This window comes from Peromyscus maniculatus, chromosome 22 (assembly GCF_049852395.1).
Source record: "Peromyscus maniculatus bairdii isolate BWxNUB_F1_BW_parent chromosome 22, HU_Pman_BW_mat_3.1, whole genome shotgun sequence".
In the NCBI taxonomy this organism is placed as follows: Eukaryota; Metazoa; Chordata; class Mammalia; order Rodentia; family Cricetidae; genus Peromyscus; species Peromyscus maniculatus.
Window position 1 is genome coordinate 40,140,352 of NC_134873.1, and position 25,943 is coordinate 40,166,294.

A 25,943-nucleotide genomic window follows, 5' to 3' on the forward strand; every position below is an offset into this window, starting at 1 on the left:
CTTCAGGTTTTGTTCAGGGAGCCATATTGATGATGGGTGTAGTTTCTCGGATGGTTCTAGAAGACACAGTTCACAGCAGACTTCTTGTTCCTCTGGCTCTGACAGTTTTTCTGACTCCTCTTACACTGTGATCTCTGAGCATGGGTCTGGGACGTGGGTTGTAGATGTATCAACCGGGGCGAGGTACCACACACTTTTTTTCTGCATCTTGATCAGTGTGGTTTTCTGTAATGATCTCTGTCTGTTGCAAAGAGACATTCCTTTGATGAGAGGGTGAGACATACTTATCTGTGGACATACAGATAACGATTTAGAATGTAGTTAAGAGTTATTCTGGTTTAGGTAAGTGGTGATGGTAGGGTCTCCTCCAGGATCTGTGACTTCACTATTCCTGGGTAGCTGGCTAGGTTTCCAGTATCAGGCACGATTCTCCGATTCTCCTCTTGTTTCCTCTTGTAACTATTGGTTACAGCCAAGGTATGCCTGCCGCCATTGTACCTTTAGGGATATCATGCCATGGGGGCCATTGTAGTTCATACATGCCATACCTGGGTAGGAGTCTTGGTTACTTCCTTCCCTTAGAAGCTTGCATGGTGCCTTCTACTGCTGTGGAAGTTAGTCCTCAGGGAGGAGGCTGCTAGGTCAGATCCAGCCCAGGTCCTCTGGGTCTTATGTCTTAAGCACAGTTTCTTCAGCAATCGGGACTTAACCTTCCACTTCTAGGGGGCCACCAAGGGCAGCAGAAATAGCCTATGATGTTTTCAGAGGCTCTTGGACACCTGACCAACAACTCAAAAGGGGAGTTTTCATAACTGGTTATTGGGGTTTTTGTTACTTTGGCTTTTGGGGTAGGTAGAGGGACATTGTCAGCCCAGATGGGAAAATTTCATTTGAATTATAGATGTATATGTGTGTGTGTTTTTTTTTAACATGGATTATATGTAAATTTAGGTAAATAGATAGATGATTCCTATGACTCTTTCAGACATCTTACTGTTATTGCATTTCCTTCCTCAGATTCTCAAGAGAGGCTGCAATGTGAATGATAGAGATGGACTGACGGACATGACTCTGTTACATTACACTTGCAAGTCTGGGGCTCATGGCATCGGTGAGTATGTGGCTTGCCCCTCCCTGCTCTCCATCTGTGCCTGCGTAATATCTGTTGCCAGCCAGTGACCCGGGCGGGGCATCCAGTTGACCATCGACCGAGTAGGTGTGGATTCAGTTTGGTCCACTCAAAACTTTGTTTCTTTCCCCTGCGGAAGTCTTGATACCTGTGATTACGTCTCAACATGTTCTGTAGCAGGCTTCGTGCCTCACTGCCCAGTAGTTGAGATACCACCCAAGAATCTACCAGGGGGCTTTCACCAAGACTGGGCTAAGGTCAGTTTTCTGGCGCAGCAGTCCTTCAAGACTGTAGAGTATAGGCTTATCTCTGAGTTTTATTCCTACTTAGGAAACATGTGTGCCCCATATGTCCACAATTACTGTTCTTCGGTGCGTTACCAGGGATTAACTAGACTCTGTATTGTGGTTGTCTCTCCTTGTTTCAGTAATCTGGTAATAGCACTTAAATTGTTGGTGCTGAAGGGCCTTATCTTCTTGTAGTAATCCACAATGGGCTGATATTTCCATAAAATCAAATTGAATTTATAATCTAAAAAGGAGATCAAGAAAAATAGTAGCCCAAATATTTTTGCACTCGTCTGACATTTTTCTTTCAGTGCCTTCACTGTATTCCATAGGATGGCGGTCTTGGTTATTTAAATGATTTCTTACCACACTCGTAGGCTGTCAGAATTTCACTCATAATCAGTAATGGCACAGTGAACACCTTCATTGTGTTTATTCACACTTCTGAATGGGAGTGTTAGCTTGGGATTAACTCCTGAAGGTGAAATTTTTGCAGTATAAATGTAGGTCCAGTATGCTGTTTGCTTTGGTTTTTAAAGAAAGACATTAGAGAAATAGACTGGGTATTAAACTGTGTACTGAAGAAAAATAATTTGGGGTCCTTTTCTCTTCTTCAGGTGATGTTGAGACAGCTGTAAAATTTGCAGCTCAACTTATTGATCTGGGAGCAGACGCGAGTTTGCGGAGTCGCTGGACAAACATGAACGCCTTGCATTACGCTGCATACTTTGATGTCCCAGAGCTTATAAGAGTGATTTTGAAGACATCAAAACCAAAAGGTGAGTGCTGGCACATCTGTGTTACCAGTGGGTATTCCATAATTGCGTCCAAGTGCTGGCACATCTCCGTTACCAGTGGGTGTACCGTAATGTCCTCCAAGTCACTGTTGAGGAGGGCTTTCTTCCCACGCCCTTTTTTTTTTCCTTCTGAAAAGTTTAGATTTCTTTGTTGGAGGTTACTATCCTTTCACAAACGGCTTTGTTCAAAGAGCTACAACTTAAAAAAAACAAGTGTTTTCTGGGTCTTCCTGTCTCTGCAGATTCTCCAGTGTAGTAGTTTTCATGGGTAACCCTTGGGTGTGCTTTATCATTTTTTTGTCTTGTGGGGAAGCTAGGGGTAGAGCAGCAGAGTGGTTTGGTCCGTCATTGGAATAATTCAGGGGAGGATTCTTTTAGATGTCTTTCCTTCCAGGAATTCTTTGATACATTTTAGGGTGCCTCCACGTCTCGATGGTGATACCCTAAAGTTGATATTCTCTCTGGTTCTCCTCTTTTGAGAAGAATAAGAGCAAGAGAGAGGACTCTTCTAGCTTAGATAGAGTGTCCAGTGCCACCCCGTTACAAAAGACATTTTAGAGATTCAAGAGACAGACCTCTCAGAAGGTTAGTTTCTAATTTCTGCTTTGCACAAAAATTTAGTCTCTCTTTAAAATTCTACCTTTCCAACTTCCAAGTGGTGTTGGGAAGAGAGTTTCTGTCCATGGTCTTGTGTTCAGTAATGCAGGAAGTCTGGGTGAGCAGGGCTGTGTTGTCTCAGGTGCGTAGTCAAGCCACAAGTCCCCTGCAGATAAATGTACAGTTATGGAGCCAGAGACTATTAGACCCTTGTAGGAAACATTCAAAATAGGATCTTCCATTGCAGGCGATTTCCTGCTCAGGTATAATGCAACGTGATTTACTGTTATTAGAATACCCTTAGAATTGCAAGGTTCCTTTTCTTACTGTGGAGTCCAAATTCATCTGTCGAATAGTGTCATGAATCAGTATGTAAGCACACCTATGTTCAGGTACTTGTTATTGACTTGAGGATTATGCACAGTTTAGCCATCTTTTTCTGTGAAAGGCTAACTAGTAGATAACTATTTTAGCTTTTTAGACTATCTGGTGTCTGTCACAGCGACTCATTTCTGTAGTTGGAGCTTGGGTACAGGCTCAGAGAACATGTCTCTGAATAAGTGTGCCTGCGTTCCCATAAAACTTGGAGAAGCAGAGAGTAGGGTGTATTTGGCCCACAGGGTTCATTTGCTGACCCCCGATCTGAAGCTGACTTTCTTACTGTGTACCACAAGGGGCATTACCTTCCAAGGAAATGCCTGAGTTTAGTGAGCAGCCACGGAAGGCTGGCCATGGCACAGGGATGTATTACCACCGTTCACTGCCTCTCCTGCAAGGTAGTTTAGGATGGCTGGAACACTCGTGATGTATACAGCACTCCATTTCACAAGGAATCACGCTGAAGTAGGAAGATAGTCATTTGGTTATTGTAGGCAAGTTATAATTACGGAGATTTTTCCCGCTGTGAAATACTGCACCTGGGAGGCGTAAGTGTATAAAAGGGTAAAATCCCCTCCGCCAACCCCCCCATCTCCTTGGAAACTGTGCTAGCTGAATTTAAAGTTGTAGTTAATACTTTTGTGATGTTTAATTGTAGATGTGGACGCCACTTGCAGCGACTTTAATTTCGGGACAGCCCTGCACATTGCAGCGTACAACTTGTGTGCGGGAGCCGTGAAAACCTTACTGGAGCATGGAGCCAATCCCGCATTTAGGGTAAGAGGTGGAAGCCAGAGAGTGAGAACACCTCACGGGATCTCCAGTGAAGAGTTGAATTTGGACGTTGCTTTTATCTCCCCACATCTTGTTTTCTAACTGGCCTACTGGACATCTCAGAATGTTTTTAATTGATTACTGCCTCTCTGGCTATAATGTGAACCCCTCACTGTTCAGAATTAAAATGCCTCTGGAGATTCTGTCTGTAAGCTCTTCCTTGAGAGAACCAAGTGAGGTGATTTTTTTTTTTTTTTTGAAATGGTGGATTTTAAATTCTATAAACACCATGCAAGGAACTGGGTTTATAGCTGGCTATTTTATCTTGTCACAGATAAACTACTCCAGGAAACAGCCTTTCCTTCATAGGGAGAGCGGGGCAAGTCTTGATTGCAGCTTAGGATGCGGTCAGTAGTACAGAGACTGTTGTCTCTATTTCCGAAGTCTGAGTCGCTGCGTGACCAGGCAGGTGGCTGAGGTCACAGAGCCAGTGTGGCAGCCGTGGGATGGCGGGATGTAGTCATGTGACCCTTAATGACAGGGACAGGCTCCGGGAAACACTGTGGGGGAGATTCTCTACCTCTGCAAACTGGATTGCGGGAACTTATATAAACGGAGGTGTCTGTGAAGTGGGGTCCTTGTGGATGTGGCCCTGGTTGACTAAATGTCCGTAAGGAGTGTGCGTGGATGTAGCTGGGTCTCAGATTGGGCAGCGGGGTTTCCTGCCATTTTCCTGTGCTCATGTGCAGCAGGGTTATTTCTCTTCCCTGGCGCTTGCCCTTCTCAGTGGACAGAATGATTTTCCCCTGCCAGACCACCTCCCCTCATGTCCTTTTAAATGCAGCTGTCGGTGAGGGTTCCCTCACCATCTTTATGTCACCAGCCCCTCCCCCCCTACAGTCACCTCTGGGCCCATGTTCTCTGTGCCTGGGTGTCTTTATACCACTCAGCTCCCAGTTAGCACACCACACAGTCTGTTGAAGCTCTGTCTGTCTGACCTACGAGTGTGTGTGCTCTTTGAGGGTAGGCAGAGTGTTTTGCTTTCTGCCCTGTGGTGTCTTCAGCACCTAGAATGGTTCCTGGTATGGCAGATGAGTCTGTTGAGTGGTTTTGAGTAAATAAATGACCGTGTCTGACTTCAAAGTCCTCCGTTACGAATCGTCGATGGCTGTCTAATGCTCTGAGCATGTCAGAGCTGAAGATGTTCTCCTGTCTCTGTGGTAGAATGACAAAGGACAGACCCCTGTGGATGTTGTCCCGGACCCGGTGGACATGCCTCTGGAGATGGCCGATGCCGCAGCCACCGCTAAGGAAATCAAGCAGATGCTCTTGGGTGCGACGCCTCTGGCCTGTCCCATCCCTAAGGCCGTGGTTCCAAACTGTGATCATGTCACCAGCAAGGCCATGCTGACCTCTCTTGGCCTGAAGTTGGGGGACCGGGTTGTCATCGCAGGGCAGAAGGTACAGTAAGTCATTGTGGTCCCTGAAGTCCTTCTTATGGTCCTCGCTCCTGGTCTGTGTCTAGGGCTTGTGTGCCACACGATCACAGTTTTGCGTTTTTTGGGAGAAACTTCAACACTGTGGACAGAAACATACTTGATTAAAAATGTGCAATTTTTGGTCTTTGAGGCAGAGCTTCTCTGTGTAACTGCCCTGGCTGTCCTGGAACTCGCTTTGTAGACTAGGATGTCTTCAGACTCACAGAGATCCTCCTGCCTCTGCTTCTGGAGAGCTGGGATTAAGGCATGCGCCACCACCGCCCAGTGAAAATGTGAAATTTAAATGTAAGTTTCCGTACACTTACAGAGGGCAGTTTAAGAATATGAGCTATTTGAACTTGATAGCGAAGGTCTTTTTATTTTCACAGGGACAAGCGGCATAGAGAACCGTTGACTGAGTTTAGAGACAAGAGCTGAGAAGTGACCTTGCTCTGTCTACTCTGGACTGTCCCTGCCCGTGGCTCTTCTCCTGCCAACCGAGCAAAGGAAACCTTCAGTACTGTTCTGTGTTTGACTTTGAAATCTCACAAATAGGGAACACTCAGACGCTACAAAACCTGTAGACGGGGGGTCAGCCAGTGCCTCTGTACATAAAGGCTTGATAGACAGATGGAGCTGCGGTTTCTGTGTGACCTTCATTCACTGTGACCGTTCCTCTCTTTTCTTTGATGCTTCTTTTGGGAGCTTTTCTTTTTCCTCTTTCAGTGCTGGGACTTGAGCTCTGGCCCCGTGAAGCGTGGGAAGTGCTGGCTCACTGAGCCACAGTCCACTCATTAGCAGTGTTTATTCTTAGTTTAAGGTACAAGGACGCTCCAGTGTGGAGTGGAACAGGGAACGTGTGCCTGGACATGAACGTTTCTAACTGCTTACCTCTCAGTGTTCCGATGGATGAGGAGGGCTTCTCAGAGAACCCTGGAGCGGAAGCTTGATCTAGTGGGGGAAACTGGCCTGCAAATGACAAGCACAGATGTAAAGAGTGACTTGACGTTCACCGGTTTACAAAACACTAGGACATAGGTTAGCTTTTCACAGGTTGAAATGAAAATGTCAGGAAATTGAACAGATAAATACATATTGAATATATAGCTTTTAAAAAATTATGGCTAAACATCCAGTCTTTGTAGTATTCATATACCTGTGACTTAGAAGGGCTTTGGATTTTTTTTAATCAACTTCTGTGGTTTTAACCATTTAGGTAGTATATATGATTTGCTAGATTTAGACACGTTTTTTCAAGGTTGTTTGTGTGTGTGTGTGTGTGTGCACTATTGCTGAAATTTCCTTTTCTGGTTGTTCATTTCTAGAATATGGAAATAGTTGATTTTTGAATATTAACCACAAACCCTTACTTTTTTACTTTGTGGATTCTCTGTAAAGCATTCATCTTGTCTCCTCATCCTTCTTCTCTTTCCCCTCCTTTCCCTTCCTTCTCTAAGTGAGGTCTCCTTACGTGGGTAGCTGTGGTTTTAGTGTGGATGCTGTTTGTCACTGAAGAGCTCCTCAGTTGCCAAACTGTCTTTTCTTTAAGTCGTCGTCGTCACAGTTGGTTGGAGTTGGTTGGAGGTGTTTTCTCTCTCTTCAGCGTGTGGACAGGTGGATTGGTGGGGAGTTCCCTCAGTGACCCCGCTTTGCATCCCTTGGAGACCTCCCTTACCACCACGTAGTATCTCCTAGTTACTGTGTTGACTGGTTCTATGGTTGTTGGAGATGCCTGTGTTTGTGCTCTAGAGGGGTACTGGTCTGTAGTTGCTGTGTCTTTGGCCATTTTTAATGTCAAGCTAATACCAGTTTCCTAAAATGTCTTGGGAACCAGCCTCGTCACTTAAATTCTCGAAGAGCCTGTACAGAATTTGTATTTCACCCATACATTTTGGGTAGAATTTACCATTGAGGGCATCTGTTCCTGGGAGCTTTTTTCTTTTTCTTTTCTTTTCTTTTTTTTTGAGTTTGTGTCTTTCAAGGAATTGCAGAGTTTTACAGCACCCGTGACATGGGTGGCGAAGCTGTTTGCAGTACCGTCCCATCTTTCTAAATATTGACAGCAATGTCCCTCTTTTGTTGGGGGTGTTGGCAATTTGTGTCTTTTATCTTTCTTTTTAAAAAACTGGTTTCTGTTTAGACTTAATTTTTATCCTTCAAAGAACTTGTTATTGGTTTCATTGATTTTCAATATTATTTTTATGTTCTCAGTTTATTTGAATACTTATTACTTACTCCCTTTCTCTGGCTTTGGGTCTTAATACTAGTTTGCTGAGGTAGGAATTAGCTATCGGTTTTAAGCTGTTTCTAAGGTCTGCGTTCCTTTCTAAGCACGGCTTTTGCCGATTCCCACGTAGTTTGATATATTCATTTTCATTCAAAGTGTTTTTTAATTTTCCTTGTGATTTTCTTCTCTTTCACCATGGGTTATTTATAGTTACTTGGTGCAGTTCCATGTATTTGGAGGTTATCATGTATCTCCCTGCTAATGATTTCTAGCTTAACTCTGTTATGGTTCAGGAACATATTTTGTGTGATTTCTGTTCTTTTTTTAAAATTTAGCTAGGCAGTGGTGGCACACACCTTTAATCTCTGCTCTCAAGAGGCAGAGGTAGGCAGATCTCTGTGAGTTCAAGGCCAGCCTGGTCTACAAAACGAGTTCCAGGACAGCCAAGGGCTGTTGTACAGAGAAACCTTCTCCACACAAACAAAACAAACAACAAATTTAGATCTATTTTTATTGCATGTGTTTGGGTGTTTTGCCTGCATGAATATATGTGCACCACGTGTGTGCTTGGTACCCATGGAGGCCAGAAGAGTGTATCCGATTGCCTGGAACTGAAGTAACGGACAGTTGTGAGCTGCCATGTGGGTGTTGGGAGTTGAGCAGTCCTCTGGAAGGGCAGTCAGTGCTTTTAACTGCGGAACCATCTCTCCAGTTGAGTTGAGTTGGTTTATAGCTGACTTCCTTTTTGTATATATATCCTCACTGAGTTCTGGCCTGCTCAGTCTGTTGGTAACTGAGAGAGGTGAGCTGAATCCCATTGCAACATGAACTTTTCTTTCCTGTTCTGTTGGGAAAGAGCATCACCTAGGAAGGACCCCATGTCTTCCTGGTGAAGTCCTTTGCCATTTAAAAAAATCTTTGGTGCTGGGTGGTGGTGGCGCACACCTTTAATCCCAGCACTTGGAAGGTAAAGGCAGGCAGATCTTTGTGAGTTCAAGGCTAGCCTGGTCTACAGAGCGAGATCCAGGAAAGGTGCAAAGCTACGCAGAGAAACCCTCTCTTGAAAAACTAAAAAACAAACAAACAAACAAAAAAATCTTTGGCAGAGTTCCTTATTCAGACGTCCACTTTGAAAGACATAGAAAGTAATATTGCCAAGAACAGGGCATTTAGAATTCCTAGTAAGACTGAAAACCTATTTTGATGTATATTTTCTCTAGGTTGGGACATTAAGGTTTTGTGGAACAACAGAATTTGCAAGCGGGCAGTGGGCTGGCATTGAGCTGGATGAACCGGAAGGGAAAAACAACGGAGGTGTTGGGAGAGTCCAGTACTTCAAGTGTGCTCCCAAATACGGTAAGATTGAACCCAGGGCCCGACAAAGACGGACCACGTTCTACCACTGATCAGTCCCGCCTCACCCTTTCTTGAAGTTTTCAAATGAGAACCGTTCCTGGTTACTCATATACTTTGTAAGAGGGTGTGGACTGAGGGTATTTTCAGTGCAGGAGCTGGTCTGTCGTGTTTCCACTGATGGGAATGATTTACAGGAGGGAAGTGGTGTTGCTGGAGACAGAGGGAAAGGCTGGAGGAGGAAGGTCCTTGAGAAGCTGAAAGGGTTGCGCCAGGGTTAGCCTGGCGTCAGTCCAGGCATGGCTCAGCCTCCCTAAGGAGAGAGATGCTGGGAAGATGTTTCTGTTTTCTCAGCAAATGAGAAGTGAGGTCATTTGCTGATGTAAGGAGAGGGACCTGGGGGTGGGTGGCGTTGGGAGAGAGCGGGGTGGAGATGGGCAGGGAGGGGAGACAGACTGCAGCCAGGTCAGGGCAGTGCAGCAGGCAGCCACGTGGTGCCAAGGACCAACTCCAGACTTGCGGACATAAATGTAGAGTCGTAAGCAGGCTGCAAGGGCAAGTCCTCTTCTCGACAAGGCTTGTCAAACTGTTTGGGTACTGATGAAGCACAGAGTCTAGTTCACCAGGGGTGTTTCTTCTAGAATGTTCTACCAGAAGAAGTCTGTAAGAAAGCTGGGGACAAAGGAAGTAGACTAAGGGATGGATGTAAGAATCCAAGGTGGCCAGGGAGGAAAAGGAGGATGTGACTGGGAGGAGAGCCCAGGAGAGCATACTGGGATCTGTGGTTCCTGATCCCAGGGACTTGATCCCGGCTTGAAGGACCAAGTGAGGCTTTTGTGTTTTAGACACCCAGTTAACAGGAGTCTCATGCACCTGGTAGAGAGACTGGTAAATAGAGAATATGATGGGATTGGCTTGTTCTTTCAGGGAGAGAATATCTACCTACCTGCCCTGGAATTCATTGGAACTGATCGTGCGTGTGTGTGTGTGTGTGTGTGTGTGTGTGTGTGTGTGTGTGTGTGTGTGTGTGTAGTGTGCACTCACGTGTGTATGCACCAGTGTGCATGTGGAAGCCAAAGGTGGTGTTTCACTGGGTCTTGGGACTCAGCTATACTGGCTGGCTAGCCACTGAGCCCCTGTTTTCTGCCCCACGATGCGGGGATTACAATCACATGCCCACACATTGTATGGATGCTGGGGATTACACGCACATCCTAACGCTTACAAGGCAGGTGACCCGTTGAGCTGTCTTTCACCTTCTCTGGGGTCGTTTTGAGGGGAAGACAGTTCAGTGGAGCAGAGTCGTCTCAGTGAGTGATGCTGAGGCGGGCAAGGCCGGCCGCTTAGTCCTTGCTGTGAGCACGGTTAGCCAGCAGGAGTCGTCCCACCTGACTGGTTCTGTAGATCTGCCTGTGGTAGAGTCGGGCCACAGAGAGGGAGACAATGGACCATGGAGAATTTGAGAAGCTGGAAAAGCAGTGAGACCAGCTTTGACTCTGTTCCCGAGCTGGGCCAGTCCTTTCTCTTTCTGACAAACGTTTGTTTAAATTCACCCCTACCCACCCATCTTTCCTCCTCCTCCTCACATCGGCCCTGTCTTCTGTTTCTCTCTCTCCTTCACACACTGACACTGGGGTCAGTGTGCCTTTCTCACTCTGCTGTTGATGTTTTTCCTCTTCTCTGACATCACCTCCACCGTTGCCCAGCACACTGATGAGAACTGTGGGGTTTGGAGTCTGATGCTGATGTGATCAGGTCTCTTCCTCAGGGCTGGGGCCATGTGAGCCTCGATCTGTTCTTGTTCCCATCTGGCATCTATGAAATAGGGATACAGAGCCCCAGGACTTTGTGTGAGGACAGGGTATATCAAGAGATACATAAACTACCTGGGAAAGGGATGGGTCAGCACAGGACTGTCAGCGATTAGCTGACTCTTACCAAGTTTCCAGAATTACTATTTTTTTTTTCTGCCACATACTTGTCTTTGTCTATTTATACTTTTTGCTTACAAAAATGCTCAGTGTGTGAGACATAAAAAATCATAAAACAGGAGAAAGAAGAAAATAAAAATCACTTGCATATTTTTGATAACACTTTTTAAATGTTTTTTTTTTCTTTGAAAATTTTACATATTTAAGCAGTGTATTTTGATCATCTCTGCCCACCATTCCTCTCTTGGGCTCTTTGTAGTACTTCTTACATACATTTGTTCTGTTTAAAATTTTACCCCCACAAAGCTTGGATTTTTTATATATATATAATATATATGTTCTACATTTCTACTGAATATCCTATTATAATTTGTGTAAATCTTTAAATGTTGATCAAAAATGTGATATTTTTTAATGGCTCCTTTTTTTTTTTTTAAGTTTTCTAATTTGATAGGTAAAAACTTGCTTTTGATTCCTATTTCTCAGATCAAGTGGGAGCTGAGAGTCAAACTCGGGTTATGTTTGCACAGCATGCAGTTTATCAGCTAAGTTACCTTCCCAGTCCCATGCGAGAACATTGTAAATGCTTTGTTATGCCTTGTATGTGGGGTGCGGTGGAGAGTGGAGAGGAGAGAGAGAGAGAGAGAGAGAGAGAGAGAGAGAGAGAGAGAGAGAGGAGAGAGAGGAGGAGAGAGAGAGAGAGAGAGAGGAGAGAGAAGAGAAGGGAGGGGAGGGGAGGGGAGGGGAGGGGAGAGAATGGGGGAAAGAGAAGAGAAGAGGAGAAGAGAAGAGAGAAGACAGGAGAGAGACAGAAAGTTATTTTGGCTCCTGAATATTCATAGTTGCCCATTTAAACTGAAATATTAGTGTTCAAAAAACTGCTAAGAATTTAAAAAATGTATTTGTCCAATTTGGTATTAGGGTTTGAACTTCACTCACAGTATTTTGTGATATTTAATATAGGGCTAACATTTTTCCCTTTATGATTATTATTTTATTTTCATACTTTAATATATATAACATAATTCAAGAATTAGTTACAAATTCTATTTTTTATTCCTTTGGAAATGTTAATGTTTTTCTGTAAATAATTATGAAACCCATTAGGAGCTTGCTGGAACAGGGTCAAGGCTTTAGTTTGAATTTTCCTCTCATACCTGCTTTTGGCAGCTGCCAGGCTCAGGAAGGACAGGATCAAAGGCATTTAGTCACACACAGGGTAAGGTCAGTCAGATTTGTGGGGAGCGCAGAGATTGTCGGCAGACTCTCATGGGCTGTGGGCTCACTGACTCGCGTGGTTCCGAGGACAGGCAAGCTTGATAAAGCAGAGCTGGGTGCTTTGGGAGTCTGCTTCTGGACTCTAAATACTCAGAGGCAGGTTGGGATGTGGGGGCCACATGTTAGGTTGTTTAAAACTTAAGGTCACCCTCCTGCTGAGTAATCTTGGTGTACTGAGTTAGGTCATTGCTAAGGTGCCTGAGGTAGAGGGCAGGGGAGTTGTGGATCCCCAGGCAGATCAGAAAACATCCAATTAGTTTCTTCTCCGTAGGTTCTGTCTTCTCTCTTCCCATTCCTGCCTCTGGTTCTTGTGTGTTTTTATACTGAGTTCATGTTAGTGCTGTGGTTCATCTCAGGATTACTGTTTGTTAGCTCTAGCACGGACTAGTTTGTTAAGTCGTAGCCACCTAATAATTGATTTAATACTTGTGGATACTATTATTTTTATGCTTTCCATAATTACCAAAGTAAACACGTATGTAACTGGATAGATTGTCAGGCTTATTCAAAAGAAACAAGCCTTCCCTCCCCCTGACACTGACTCTTTTTTTTTTTTTTTTTTTTTTTTTTGGTTTTTCGAGACAGGGTTTCTCTGTGTAGCTTTGTGCCTTTCCTGGAACTCACTTGGTAGCCCAGGCTGGCCTCGAACTCACAGAGATACGCCTAGCTCTGCCTCCCGAGTGCTGGGATTAAAGGCGTGCGCCACCACCTCCCGGCCACACTGGCTCTTTAGAGGTAAGAGCCTTTGTATTTTCTGATGTCAGCACTGATGTTTGTTAAGAATCTGTACACATGCCTGTGTCTTGGTTTTTCCAGTCTTAGACATCTCTCCACTTCGTTCCGTAAAGGGAAAGATTTGGTGCTCTGACTTTGTTCCATCAGTTTCTTTCTTAGCTTACTTACTAGTTCTGGTGGAGCAGATCCTTCAGTAGCTTTCTGAGAGGAGACTCCTGGGCGTAACACGAGAGCCCTCCATTCTGACAACATGCATATTCCTGCCCGATTTCATGTGGTAGTTTGGGAAGAGGACTGGGAAATGGTCACACGTGCCCTCTTAGTGTTTTGAAGACAGTATTAGCTAATGTAGAACGTAGCAAACTTGTACTGCAGAGACCAGCTAGTGACGCCTTTGTGGGCCTCACAGGTGTAAGCAGATCGACCGATGCGGCTCTGTGCCAGGGCAGCTACATAGCCGAGCGCTGGCCAGGATGTGGCTCTCACCCTCTGGAGCTTGCCAGCCACTTTCTTGAGCTTCTCGGATGGCTACTTAGGAGTTTCAGGCTCGGCCTTCTCTCCCCTTCTCAGAAGCTTCTATTTTCTCCTTCAAGAAATAAATTTCTCTTAGAATTTATATGGTTTTTATTCATTGCTGACGTTTTTAATGGGGCTGAACGCATTAAACAAGCCGTGTTTATCTGAGAATTCATTGCTCTCCTTTTGAAAGAGACTAGTCTATGTGCTGCTTTTTGGTCAACCTTAGAGTTGTGTGTCAGCCTCGGGGAAGCCAGTGATTATGCTGGGTGACCGGGCAGCAAGGGAGACCACCAGCTGTGCCCGCTGTGGACAGTGTAGCCAGCCACAGCTTCAGATGTAGTCGTGGTTTACCCAAATTACTCGATTAATAATAATAATAATAATAATAGTAATAATAATAATAAATGAAGACGAACAAGATCTATGCAGATGAGGAATTGTGTGCAATACAATTTTTTTTTTTTTTTTTGGTTTTTTGAGACAGGGTTTCTCTGTGTAGCTTTGGTGCCTTTCTGAGAACCCACTCTGTAGCCCAGGCTGGCCTCAAACTCACAGAGATCCGCCTGCCTCTGCCTCCCGAGTGCTGGGATTAAAGGCGTGCGCCACCACCGCCCAGCACAATACAATTCTTTTAAACCATTAGAACTAAATATTTGATTATCCTTTAAAACAAATTATTTCTATATGGAAATTTTCTTTTGAGATTATCAAAGAAAAGTCACCTTTTTCTTTCAGATTAAGAAAAGAAGGAATTTGGACTGGGGGTGTTGCCTCAGTAGGGTGCTTGCTGAGCATGCTCAAGGCTTGGGTTTGGCCCCCAGCACCACATGATATACACGAGGTGGTACATATCTGTAATCCCAGCACTTGGGAAGTAGAGGCAGGAGGATCAGACATTTAAGTTCATCCATGGATACATAGCCAGTTTGAGGACATGGGTTACACAAAACCTTGTCTCAAAATAAAAACAAAAGAAAGCAGGCCACTTTTTGATCATTATTTGTGATATTACTGACACCAATCAAATAAATTAGAAATGTTCTCATACATGCGCTTTAATTTTCAGTTCTTTGCTTTGATCGCCCAGATCCATATAAAGTTTCCTACAGATGTAATGTAATTTTATAATGTAATAACAATAATATTTTTTCTTTTTTTTACATGTATGTAGTGTGTGTGTGTGTTTGTGTGTGTGTGTGTGTGTGTGTGTGTGTGTGTAGGGGCTTCAGCGTGTCATGGTGTGTGGAGGGCAGAGGGCAGCTTATGAGAGAGTTGGTTCTCTTCTAGTATGTGGTTCCCAGGGATTGACCTCAGACTGTCAGACCTGGTGGCCTCTAGCCTGCTCAGCCTTCTTACCGGCCTGGTTTTCAATTGTCTTGCCCGTGTTTCATGAATTACTCTGTCTTCGTTGTCTTGTTCACTGGTGGTGGTGACGCAGCCGAGCAGGCTTGATTACTGTGTGGGTTCAGTTGTCCGTGGTCAACCTTGACCACATCATAGCGCAGCCCCGTTAGGTCTCCCACATCCTTCCACCAGCCACTGCTGAGAGTACCTTGGTCGGTGTTCTGCATTGTGATCGGCTGTTGTTGATGACCTACTGTACTTGATTTCTAGATTACATTTTACCGTAGGTCTGGATAGGAAAAACAGTCCCTGCAGAACACCCGGGGAACCTATCTGGGCTGATGGAGGGGCTGTTGCAGCTCGCGGATGAGATCAAGTTCATTTGTCTTCTTGCCAGACAGTTCCTTTTCCCCCTAGATTTTATTTTCTCCCAGAAATGTCTCTGGAACATGGTAATAAGTTAGAGGTCAGGACATTTTGATAAACTAGAAATACTGTGTCTCTCTCGCAAGGTATCCTTTCCTTAGACAAGCATCACCTCCTAGCCTGTGTGCACACCTCTAAGTTTATTTCCTTAGAATTAATTCCACGAGGAGGATTAGCAGAGAATTCCCAAGTTCCAGAAATTCATAATCCAGAGTGGTGGAATACTTCCTTCTTTTTTTTTTTTTTTTTATTTTTCGAGATGGGGTTTCTCTGTGTAGCTTTGCGCCTTTCCTGGAACTCACTTTGTAGACCAGGCTGTCCTCGAACTCACAGAGATCCGCCTGGCTCTGCCTCCTGAGTGCTGGGATTAAAGGCATACGCCACCACCGCCTGGCGGAATACTTCCTTCTTTAATCCTTGGCAGATTTAATTGTGATTATCATTGTCATCCTCATCATAGTCAAGCTTTGTTCTCTCTCTCTCTCTCTCTCTCTCTCTCTCTCTCTCTCTCTCTCTCTTCTTTCTTTCTCTCTGTGTGTGTGTGTGTGTGTGTGTGTGTGTGTGTGTATACAATTGGCAATGAAAATAATTTAGAATAGAAAGTCAAGGATAGCCTCAGGTCAGTGACAGGAAAGATAGTTACAAATAAGTTTTAAAAAACAGGAAAATCCAGAGAAGGTCGTCCAGAATTCAGAGGAGAAAAGAATTTCACAGGTTTCTAGGAAAGAAATGTAGCTGGCACTTGTCGGCCATGAGCCGAGTGCTCACATTCTGTAAGGGTGCGAGTGTTCCTGGCCTGCTTTAACGGATTTCCTCCTATATGATGCACGATTGTTAGGTTGTAAACACTCAGGGTGTAATGTACACATTATGACTTTATTTTCTTCTTAAGTGTGTTAGGGAGATAATCTTGGGATTTATAGTCTGTATTCACTCTCTTCAATGTCTGTGAGTACTTACTCAAACTGGATGTTTTATTGCCTTCATAAACTCCCTCAGTGGGATTTTATACTCCCAGCTGCTGTAGGTAGGCAGTCCCCTGCCTCTGTTCACCTCCCTTCCTCAGCACACACTGTATTGTTTCTGACTGGCAGGCATTGAGGGCTAGGCCTTGGGGGAAGATTATTTTATACAGTCAAAAGGATTTGTTGTGTCTGTACTGTGTGTAAGGGACTGTAATTAGTTACAGTGGGAGAATTCAGACAGAAGTAACATTTGAGTTTGTCTTTAAAAGGTGTGCAGTACAAAAGGAAGATGAGTCAGGGTCGTGAAGGGCTATAACGCCCAACATTACACAAAAATCCCAAGCAGGCATGAAGTGGCCTGGCTTACACTATGTAATACTTATTCTCAGTTGCTTAGAGAAGGTGGTAACTTTGACACATTTCTTTTTCCCCTGAATTTAACCCCACAGCAGATTATGTATCTCTTAATGTGGTTCCTAAATTACTGTCTATTTAGTCTTGGCAACTAGATTGTACACTCTCTGAGGGCAAGCGCCATGTCGGGTAGGTACTAACAGAGCCCTGTGTTAGCAACCGTTAACATTTGCCCTGCATTTGAAATGCTGTCGGTCGCTCCCACACTAATGACAGTGCTGTCTTTGCCCTCAGGTATTTTTGCGCCCCTCTCAAAGATAACTAAAGTAAAAGAAGGAAGGAAAAACGCCACGCAGACTCCTTCCACGAGAGCGGCGCCTCACATCCGGTCCCAGAAGGTTGATGTAGCTCACGTCACGTCCAAAGTGAATTCTGGTAGGTCAAACCTGGAAGGTCATGCCCACCTGAACCGCATTTCAAGTTGTATTTGTGGGATTCACGGTATTTAGGCCGCTTCACTCCCTTTGGTAGTCCATCGCAAAAGCCGCACCTCACAAAAGCAAGGCCTTTGTGTGTTTGGCCTCAGTTTGAATACTAACTTAAGTCCGGACAGTGGTGGTTCAGCCTCGTCTTTTCCTCCTTTCTGTGTGCTTCCGATGCCCGTGACCAGCCGCAGGCCTGGAGTTTACTCCTCCAGTGAGTCTGGAGCCTCCTGCTCCTCACCCCTTCTCTGAGGTCCCTCGGGTGCCCTCTTTGGGCTCCTGGGGTTGGCTGTGCTTTGCCACCCCTGTGCCCTGCTGCGGACTCTTGCTCACTCTCCCCCTGTGCCACTCCTCTTGTGTGGGCAAGCCTGTGGAGGTCCCACTGCTCCTCACTCCACACAGACCCTGCCCCTCCCCAGGAACCCGACTCATTGAACCTCCTTGTTCTCCAGCTGTGTGTGTGTGTGTGTGTGTGTGTGTGTGTGTGTGTGTGTGTGTGTGTGTGCGCGCGCGCGCGCGCGCGCGCACGCGCGCGCGCTTTTAACCTGTTCAGCCCAGTTGTTATTGTGTCCATTGATTGCTTTATTTGTGTAAATCTTTTGTGCTCTCAGTCAAATTCTACACTTGAATTAGACCTGGAGGATAATTTCTGATTTTGTATTCACAGAAGCACATAACACAAAACAGGTATTCAGTACATATCTGTTAACCCATTGGTAGCTGAAGCAGAAAGGCTTTCCATCATCTAAATGATGTATCCAGATGTTCAGTTTGTCTCTTCTCTTCTGTTTCTTTCCTCGAGTGCCTGTGGTTGTACTTCATAATTACTGTGATGTTAAAAAAGAATCTTGATATCCAGTGGAGAGGAAAGCCTCCCATCTTATTCTTAAAGATTGTCTCCCTTCTTTGGGGCCCCTATAAGTCACATTTCTTTACATATTTTAGAGTAAGTTCTTAGGTTTCTTTTAAAAACAAAACTACTAAAATTTAAACTGCGCTCACTTAATCTTTTACCAATTTAAAAAGAGCTGACATTGTTACAGCCATCTTTAATTATGTGATTGGAATAGTTTTCTGTCTAGGTGGATAATTTCAAACATCTTAATATGGCTGTAAAGTTGTTTTCTGTAGATATTCTTGCTACTTCATACCTGGGGCTACATAATGAGACCTTCCCCTCAAAAAACCCAAACCAGAATGCTTTAAAGAGTGTATCACAGTCATGCTATGATATACACACATACACATCCATGCATAAGTGCATACACCACACACACACACACACACACACACACACACACGCATACACACACATACACATACCACACACATACACACACACACATCCATCCATACACACCACACACACATACATGCATACACACGCAGCACACACACACACACCACACACACACATACATCCATACACACCACACACACACACATGCATACACACACACCATACACACATGCATCCATACACACCACACACACCACACACACACACACACACACACACACACACACACACACACTCACACACACACCCCACACTGGTGTCAAGTAAACTTGGGGTGATTGGAGTAACATCAGTGGCTGGGAGCAATGCATGTGTCCTGGTTGGGATATTGTTCTATAGTTTTGTGAAATAATCTTTTGGGGGATGCTGGGCATATACATTTCTAAAAGTTCATGTTCACTTATCTTGATGACGGTTCAAATGAGAGGGCCAAATGGAATTTTAGGGCTGAAAAATAAGATAATCGAACATTGCACTCCATGGTTGTTTCTCACTCTGCACCTGCCCTGGTGTCTCCTGCCCTCCTTGGGCCGCTGGAGCACCTTCCTCCGGCCTCTGCTCCCAGCCTTCCCTCCCCTTCCTTCTAGCTGTGGCTGCTAAAGAGATGCCGCACAGATGGACTTCTGTGCAGGCCAGTCCTCCCTTTCAAGTCCAGGACAAGACTCATTCTCTGCAGGATCCTCCCACCTGTCCTCTCTGCAGGAGAGTGACCCCCCCCCCCCGCCTCCCCTGCAGTCCACTCCCGCTCCCCCCTTTCCCTCTTCCTTTGCAGAACTAGGGATAAACTCAGGGGTCTCCCGATGCTGGGCAAGTGCCGTCCAGTTGAGGTGCACTCAAAGCCAGCCATTGCCCCCTCTGAGGGGCTGTTACCTGCTTGTTCAGATTACCTCATCTGAGTCCCCAGGGGACTCCTTTCCAGCCAAGCTATGCATGTGCTGTGTCCTTCTGCGAGATTTTTCTCTCTGACAGACCTTCCAGAATCCCCGCTCGATTTCCTCCTACTAGACCTCTGCTCTGGGGGAAGAAATTCAGCCCACTCACTCATCTTGGTGAGCCACTGGTTTCTCTTTGCAGAGTCCCCCCCCCCCCCTTCAGAAGTGGCCTCACACAGTCACTAGTTCGGAGGTCTTGGGCTGTACAAAACCAAAAGGTCCTCTTCAGGGAGAAGACTTATGTCTTGTTTCCATTTGCAGCAGACTTCTTTGTAGAGTTCTTCACTCAAAATACTTCTTTTTTTTTTTGAGCTGAGGATCGAACCCAGGGCCTTGTGCTTGCTAGGCAAGCACTCTACCACTGAGCTAAATCCCCAGCCCTCAAAATACTTCTTGAGTTGCCTGGGAATGAAGGTGGGAAGATCCGTTTGCTCTCTTTAAATAAATTGATGCAGTTGATACGAAAGTCCTATCCAACAGCCATTATTCATTAAGAGCTTTTTTTTTTTTGTTTCAGATGGGGTTGTTGTGGGAATTGGGTGTGATAGGAAACATATAAGTTATTTCCAAGTCCTCCTCAGCCATATCTCAGCAGCGACAGATTTGCCACGTCCATCCTGTGGTGTGACAGAGAAGTTCTGAGCAAGCCTATTAACGATCAGATATGATGCTTCAGCTATTTTGGAGGTCTTTAGCAGGGGCAAAGCTGGGCAAAGTTCTTAGATGCATTGCAAATACATCCTTTTCTTTTTTCTTAGTTTTGCAGTGCTGGAGTCTGGACCCGTGCGTGCTCGGCAGGTGCAGTGCGCTGGGCAGTGTGTCCAGCTCCTTTTCACTACCTTAAACACGGGGGTGCTGTGCTGGTTCCTTCTGTCTGTGAGAGTGTATTCATTCCGTTTTTTAGAAGCGTATGAGTGGTTGTGCATGCCTTCAGTCCCCGTACACGGGAGGCAGAGGTGGGCAGATCTCTTGAGTTCTGTGAGACCCACCCGGTCTACAGGGTGAGTTCCCGGACAGCCAGAGCTACATAGAGAGACCCTCTCTGAAAACAAAACAAACCACAAAAGGAGTGGAAGAGATTTAGATACCGAGAGATGCGGATACTTTAAAGAAAATGCATTTTCTTGTTTAATGTTAAGCAAAATTGTCTTTTTTTTTTTTTCTGAAATCATTTTGGTGTTTATTCACCAGGGTTGATGCCATCAAAAAAAGAGCCTGCTTCTGAATCCACACACTCACTGCCTCCCAGTGAAGAAGTCAAGACTGTAGCAGACAATGATGGTAATGTAACCGATCGCTTCCTGTTCTAAAGCTACGTTTCATGGTGGGACTTGGAGATAACATGGTGAAAACAGCTTACATGACTTGTGTTAAAGCTGGGAAGAAAAAAAATCATCATAGTAAAAAAACTACCCTTGGGGGGGAAAAACCCTTTAGAAATACAGACTCCTGTATGTTTCTCACCATACACAAAGAAGTACCAGCTTAGCAGGAGGCGATCCACAGTGCAGGGCTTTCAGAAGGTTAAACATTTTGTCACCTTAAGACGTGTTGGTAGTGTGTGTGTGTGTGTGTGTATGTATTACAGTTTCTCCTAAGGAGAATGGAGAGAATTTGGGGGTTAGGTTAGTTAACATTATTAATTGATAGGGTAACACCCCCTTGCATAAGATCGTTTACTGTGAATCCTTAAAATTTTCTGCTTGTGTAAACAGGGATCTGTTTTGTGTGTCAACAGCCGTGCGTTTGGATGAAATCAGGCATTTAATTTGACACTAGATAATCCACAATTGAGGAAACGAAATGAAGCGTTTCAGAAGAATTTGCCCAGCAAACATCTTATTAGTCCTTTTCTTTTCTGTTTGTTTTTGCTGTTTTTTAAAAAAACACCCTTTAATTCTTTGATTCGTTCCTGTTCCCCTGCCAGTTCCCCGGCCTGGGTCCATCAGCAGCTCCTCCTCCACATCCTCGCTGGACCACAAGCAGAACCACCCCAAGAAGCTGGCCACAAGCAGCGGCTGCGGCAGCAGGAAGACCCTCAGCAAAAGCCCCTCCCTCCCGTCCAGAGCCAGTGCTGGTATCTATGGCTTTTTCAACCAGGCTTTCTTGGTGTTTTTTATCTTGGTTTGTTTGTAAGTGGATTTGCTCTTTTTAACGTGTAGAAGGAGCCCTTCCCCCTCCCACCCTTCCCCCTTTACCTTTCTCCCTCCCACCCTTCCCCCTTCCCCTTCCCTCCTCACCCATTACCCTTCCCCTTCCCCCCCTCCCTACTTCCACTTCCCCTCCCCCACTCCCCCTTCACCCCAGGCAGAGTGAGCTGTGCTTTTTGGGTGACACCACGTAGGAGCCCTTTAGCACGCTACCTACCCTTGGCTTCAGTCACACTGAGTCCCTCCCTGGCTCTGCTCCTGCTCTCCCCGCTCCGTCCCCTCAGCCTCCAGTCAGGACTCCTGGCTCTGCAGTGGGTCGCAGAAGCTGCCTTGCCTGTCCTCTAGTTTCTGCATCTCAGCTGTCTCACGTGCCTTCCAATCGGCTCCCTGTTTAGAAAAGTGTCTCCACTCTGCTTTTGCTGAGGTGGTTTTAATCTGTTCAGGAGAGGCTCAGGGGTCCCTCCAGGATGGCAGTGATGGGGACACACACATGATCTCCCCCTGACCACTGCTCCTCAGGATGTGTGGGGATGAGGAAAGCACTCTGCCAGGCTTGCAGCGGAAGTCCACTTAGATGGTGTCAACCCCGGTCACCTTGCCCCATAGGAGAGTGCAGCTGGTTTTTGGTGTAGATTGTTCTAAATATTCTCATAATGACCACCACTTAATACCTGCACAGAATCAGTATTTTATTACATAAAACGTTCAAGAGGGTGGGTTTATTTTGGTTTTTCTTTTCTTTTTTTTCCTTTCTGTTTATAAATACGTTTTGGGGAGGCTGAGGTTTGGTTCAGTTTTCAGGTGCTTGCCTAGCAGAGTGAGGTTGTGGGTTCAATCCTCACCCCATAAAAACAAAACCCCAAACCACCTCCTGGTGGTGGGGGAGTCCAAAAACCCTCCGCAATGACCCTAATACAGTAAACCTAGAAGCTGGAGTCTGAAAAGCGGGGAGACTGGAATTTGGGCCTGGGACTGCTTCTGTGACGTAATTGTCCTCTTTCCTCCGCTCTGGCCACTTTCTCTTGAGCTCTGAGGAATGTCAAGTTCCTACTTCATTTGCGTTTTAAACACTCCCGTGTTTGGAATGTGGACTTTTGACCTTTACTTGGTTTTAGAATTTATATATGAGTATAGAATTACCTCCCAGCCCCGGAACAAGCGGTTCCAGTGTGCCTGTATACTGTACTATTATTATTCCTTTCCAGACACTTGAGGGTCATGTTGACCTAAATAATAGTGAGGACGAAGGTAATGATCAGAATGTAAAGAATCACCTTTCATAGGGGAGGGGCCGAGAATGGTGTGTGTGTGTGTGTGTGTGTGTGTGTGTGTGTGTGTGTGTGTGTGAAGTACAAGGTGTCCAGGCCCTGGGTCTGGGGGTCAGTCTGGCTGTGAACACCCGTCCTGGTTAACTCCTAAGGTCCAGCTTTATTCCTCACTCACCTTTTATGAGATGCACCACGTAGACTGCTTGCTGTAGATTTGGTGGCTAGATCTGGGCTCCGCAGGGCCCATGGGTCCACAGCTCCGTCCTCACAGGCTCACATTGTTCCTGTGTTTTCAGTCTCTCAGTTCCCACGATTGAGCCCTCCCAGGCCTTCGCCTGGCGTTCCCCAGGCCTCCTCATAGGGCAGTGTTCAATCTCTGCTCGCTGCTGATAGGGCAGGGTCCAGGAGTCCACTGTCTGGATTTGAACAGCTTTGAGACAGTAGTTGGCAGAGACCAGATACCAGCGAGTGGGCATTTTAGGGGTAGTTTTGAATTACGTTAAAGGAAAGCAAGTTGGGATAATCAGGACCAGTCATAAGTTGGCTGTTCCTTACCCACAACATTTGGGATCAGAGTGTTTTGAATGTGTGCTGTTTGGGATTCTGGAAAATTCGCACAGTCTACTGGTTGACCGTCTCTAACCAGAAGCCCTGAAATCTTAAATCCTTCAAACTCCGACGCTCTGAGTGGTGGCTCTCTAACCTGAGTGAATTTGAGGACTTTGGGACACCGTACATTTTGGATTGTCCCGTTTGGGCTGCTCAGCCTGCCGCAGTTCAGCTGAAACTACACTCCCGGGTATCACTTACACTGATTTTGGGCAAATGCAGTAACTCTCTGCTTCGTACGACCGTGTGGCCCACTGGTCACACCTGCCCTACCACTTGGTCTCACATGGTCTTCCTGTGTTGTCTCTGTCCTGCTCTCATGCCGTAGCATGGAAGGTGAGTCACGTGACAGGAGGTCGAGCCTGCAGAGCTCTGGTTCTGCACGTCCAGTGTCCTGTGGGAGTGTACCCGGCTGTGTTAGTGGAGTTGATGGAGGATTATGCATTTCCCACAGCAGTGGTTTGCTCAGGGAACCCTTACTCACTTTGAGTGTCCCTAGTGAGGATCATAGCTGTGACGAATATGTAATGAAATACCCAACTAGCCAGACTAGTTAGAATACATGGAGTGTTTTTTTTTAAAACTAGTGTGCTTTTTGAGTTTTTTTCTCCCTTTGTTTTCTTTCCTCTTTCCCTGTCTGCCCAAATCTCCAACCCACCCACTTCAACAGGTTCGAGTTCTTCAGCACCATCTGCAGCGAATAACGCCCGGCGAGAAGGAGAACTCCGTCTTGGAGAAAAGGTGCTGGTGGTCGGCCAGAGAGTGGGGACCATTAAGTTCTTTGGGACAACAAACTTCGCTCCAGGTAACACGCCCGAACGGTCCCGACTTAGCATGAGTTCTGTACAAAAGGTTTAAAACTTAAGCGGCAGATGTGATTTAGTCACTGGGAAGCGAGAACTCGCCAGTTCTTGTGGATGGCAGCAGAGACAGACAGAGTGTGGGGAATGATACGGATTCAACCGTTTGCGCTCGGACTGACTGGCGTCCATAGCCATGTTTTAACATTTGTCTAATATTAAAATGAGTTTTGACTGCCCTGGTTTATTCTCACTGACTGTAGAGTATGCTGAATGACTAGATAGTGTCTCAGGCTTGGTCCCCTCCTCAGCCCCTCCAGGGTAATCCTGGAGTTGAGCAGCTGGGTGGACTGTCTAGCTTTTATCAGAATGGCTTGAAGAGAAAAGCAAAGAAAATATACAAGTTGTTGTGTACCCTGGGTCCTAAAACTGCATCTCTGTGAACTTAAATGTTGAGCCTAATCTAGCTAGTACTGTGTTTCCTAGAGTAAAGATGTGTGCTGGAGAGATGGCCCAGTGGTTAAGAGCACTAACTGCTCTTGTAGAGGACCTGGGTTCGGTTCCCAGCACCCACATCAGTTGGCTCAGAACCACCAGTAACTGACATTCCAGGGGATCTGATGCCCTCTGGCCTCCGTGGGCACCTGCACGCATGGTGCACATAAATTCACACAGTTTCACACACCACACTCACACACACACACACACACACACACACACAGAGGAATAAATATGTTTAAAAGGTAAAGATGATCTTCCTCCGTATTTCCAAAGATGATCATTTTAACTAGAAGCCAGTTGCATGGAACCATGTCTTTGGGTCTTAAGTAGCAATATGCCGTATTAACACATGGTGGCATTGTAGCATTTTAGGAAATAGTTACCTACAATACTGATTGAAAAAGAAAAGTTTATAGTGTAGCATTCTGTCAAGACCCTTGAAGGAGCTGAGATCGTACTCTGCTTGCAGACTAGCAAATTGGCCTGCCACAGTGTCATAGATGCTGCCCAAATCATAATGATCCTGCCGGAGGCAGGACTATAGTACTCACAATAACAGCGGGAGGCAGACTGTCAGCATCCGCCTGCCCTGATCCTCGAGCCCCAGTTTCCACCTCTCTGCGGGGGCAGAGAGGGCCAGGCCAGACCTGCACCCCCAGAAGCCCATGTTCTAGAAGATGAGCCTGAACCTTTGGAAGTTCAGGGTCTTTTGTGATGAGCTGGCTGTTCAGCATGGCTGCTGCTGCTCTTAAAGGAGACCCCTACCTGTTCACCAGGAACCCCTCCTGTTCACCAGGAAGCCTACCTGTTCACCAGGAACCCCTCCTGTTCACCAGGAACCCCTCCTGTTCATCAGGAACTCCACCTGTTCACCAGGAACCCTACCTGTTCACCAGGAACCCCTCCTGTTCACCAGGAACCCCTCCTGTTCACCAGGAACCCCACCTGTTCACCAGGAATGTCCACTGCTGTGTGTGAGAGAAGCATGAGAACCATGGTGATCGTCCTGCCACCACATCCTTTGGGATTAGTGCCGCTCTGAGTTTGAGTCGGTGCGTGATTTGAGCTATTTTAGAGGCCAGGCCTCCCTTACGTCTCACACTAGGTAGTGTGCACTTCATCTAGCTCTCTGCCAAGGCTATTTTCACATCCACTGTGCTAGAATGTATCTATTTCCGCTGTATGTCACACATTTTCAAGAGTTATATAGTAATCATGGAACAGAAATGCAGCCAATGAGAATGGGACTTTTAATTAAAGAGAAACAATTACATGGACTGGCGTGTCAAAGGCAGAAGGAAGGGAGACTGGAAAATCATAACTATAACT

The 25,943-nt window shown here is 45.7% G+C and overlaps 1 protein-coding gene and 1 non-coding gene across 11 annotated transcripts in view; one reads left to right on the plus strand and one right to left on the minus strand.

The window, feature by feature from the left end:
• Nucleotides 1-25,943, plus strand: part of Clip4 (CAP-Gly domain containing linker protein family member 4) — a 118,835-nt gene that overhangs the window by 71,103 nt on the left and 21,789 nt on the right. For all 10 annotated transcript variants that reach the window (XM_076558929.1, XM_076558931.1, XM_076558933.1 and 7 more), the window contains 9 exons: nucleotides 1,018-1,111; nucleotides 2,034-2,195; nucleotides 3,847-3,965; nucleotides 5,187-5,423; nucleotides 8,888-9,023; nucleotides 16,867-17,007; nucleotides 20,478-20,567; nucleotides 21,214-21,363; nucleotides 23,984-24,118. In XM_076558929.1, the coding sequence (XP_076415044.1) occupies nucleotides 1,018-1,111; nucleotides 2,034-2,195; nucleotides 3,847-3,965; nucleotides 5,187-5,423; nucleotides 8,888-9,023; nucleotides 16,867-17,007; nucleotides 20,478-20,567; nucleotides 21,214-21,363; nucleotides 23,984-24,118 (1,264 nt within the window). The remainder of the gene's footprint in view (nucleotides 1-1,017; nucleotides 1,112-2,033; nucleotides 2,196-3,846; nucleotides 3,966-5,186; nucleotides 5,424-8,887; nucleotides 9,024-16,866; nucleotides 17,008-20,477; nucleotides 20,568-21,213; nucleotides 21,364-23,983; nucleotides 24,119-25,943) is intronic.
• Nucleotides 19,591-19,673, minus strand: Trnaa-agc (transfer RNA alanine (anticodon AGC)). The gene has a single exon. It is a non-coding gene; the product is annotated as a tRNA-Ala (tRNA).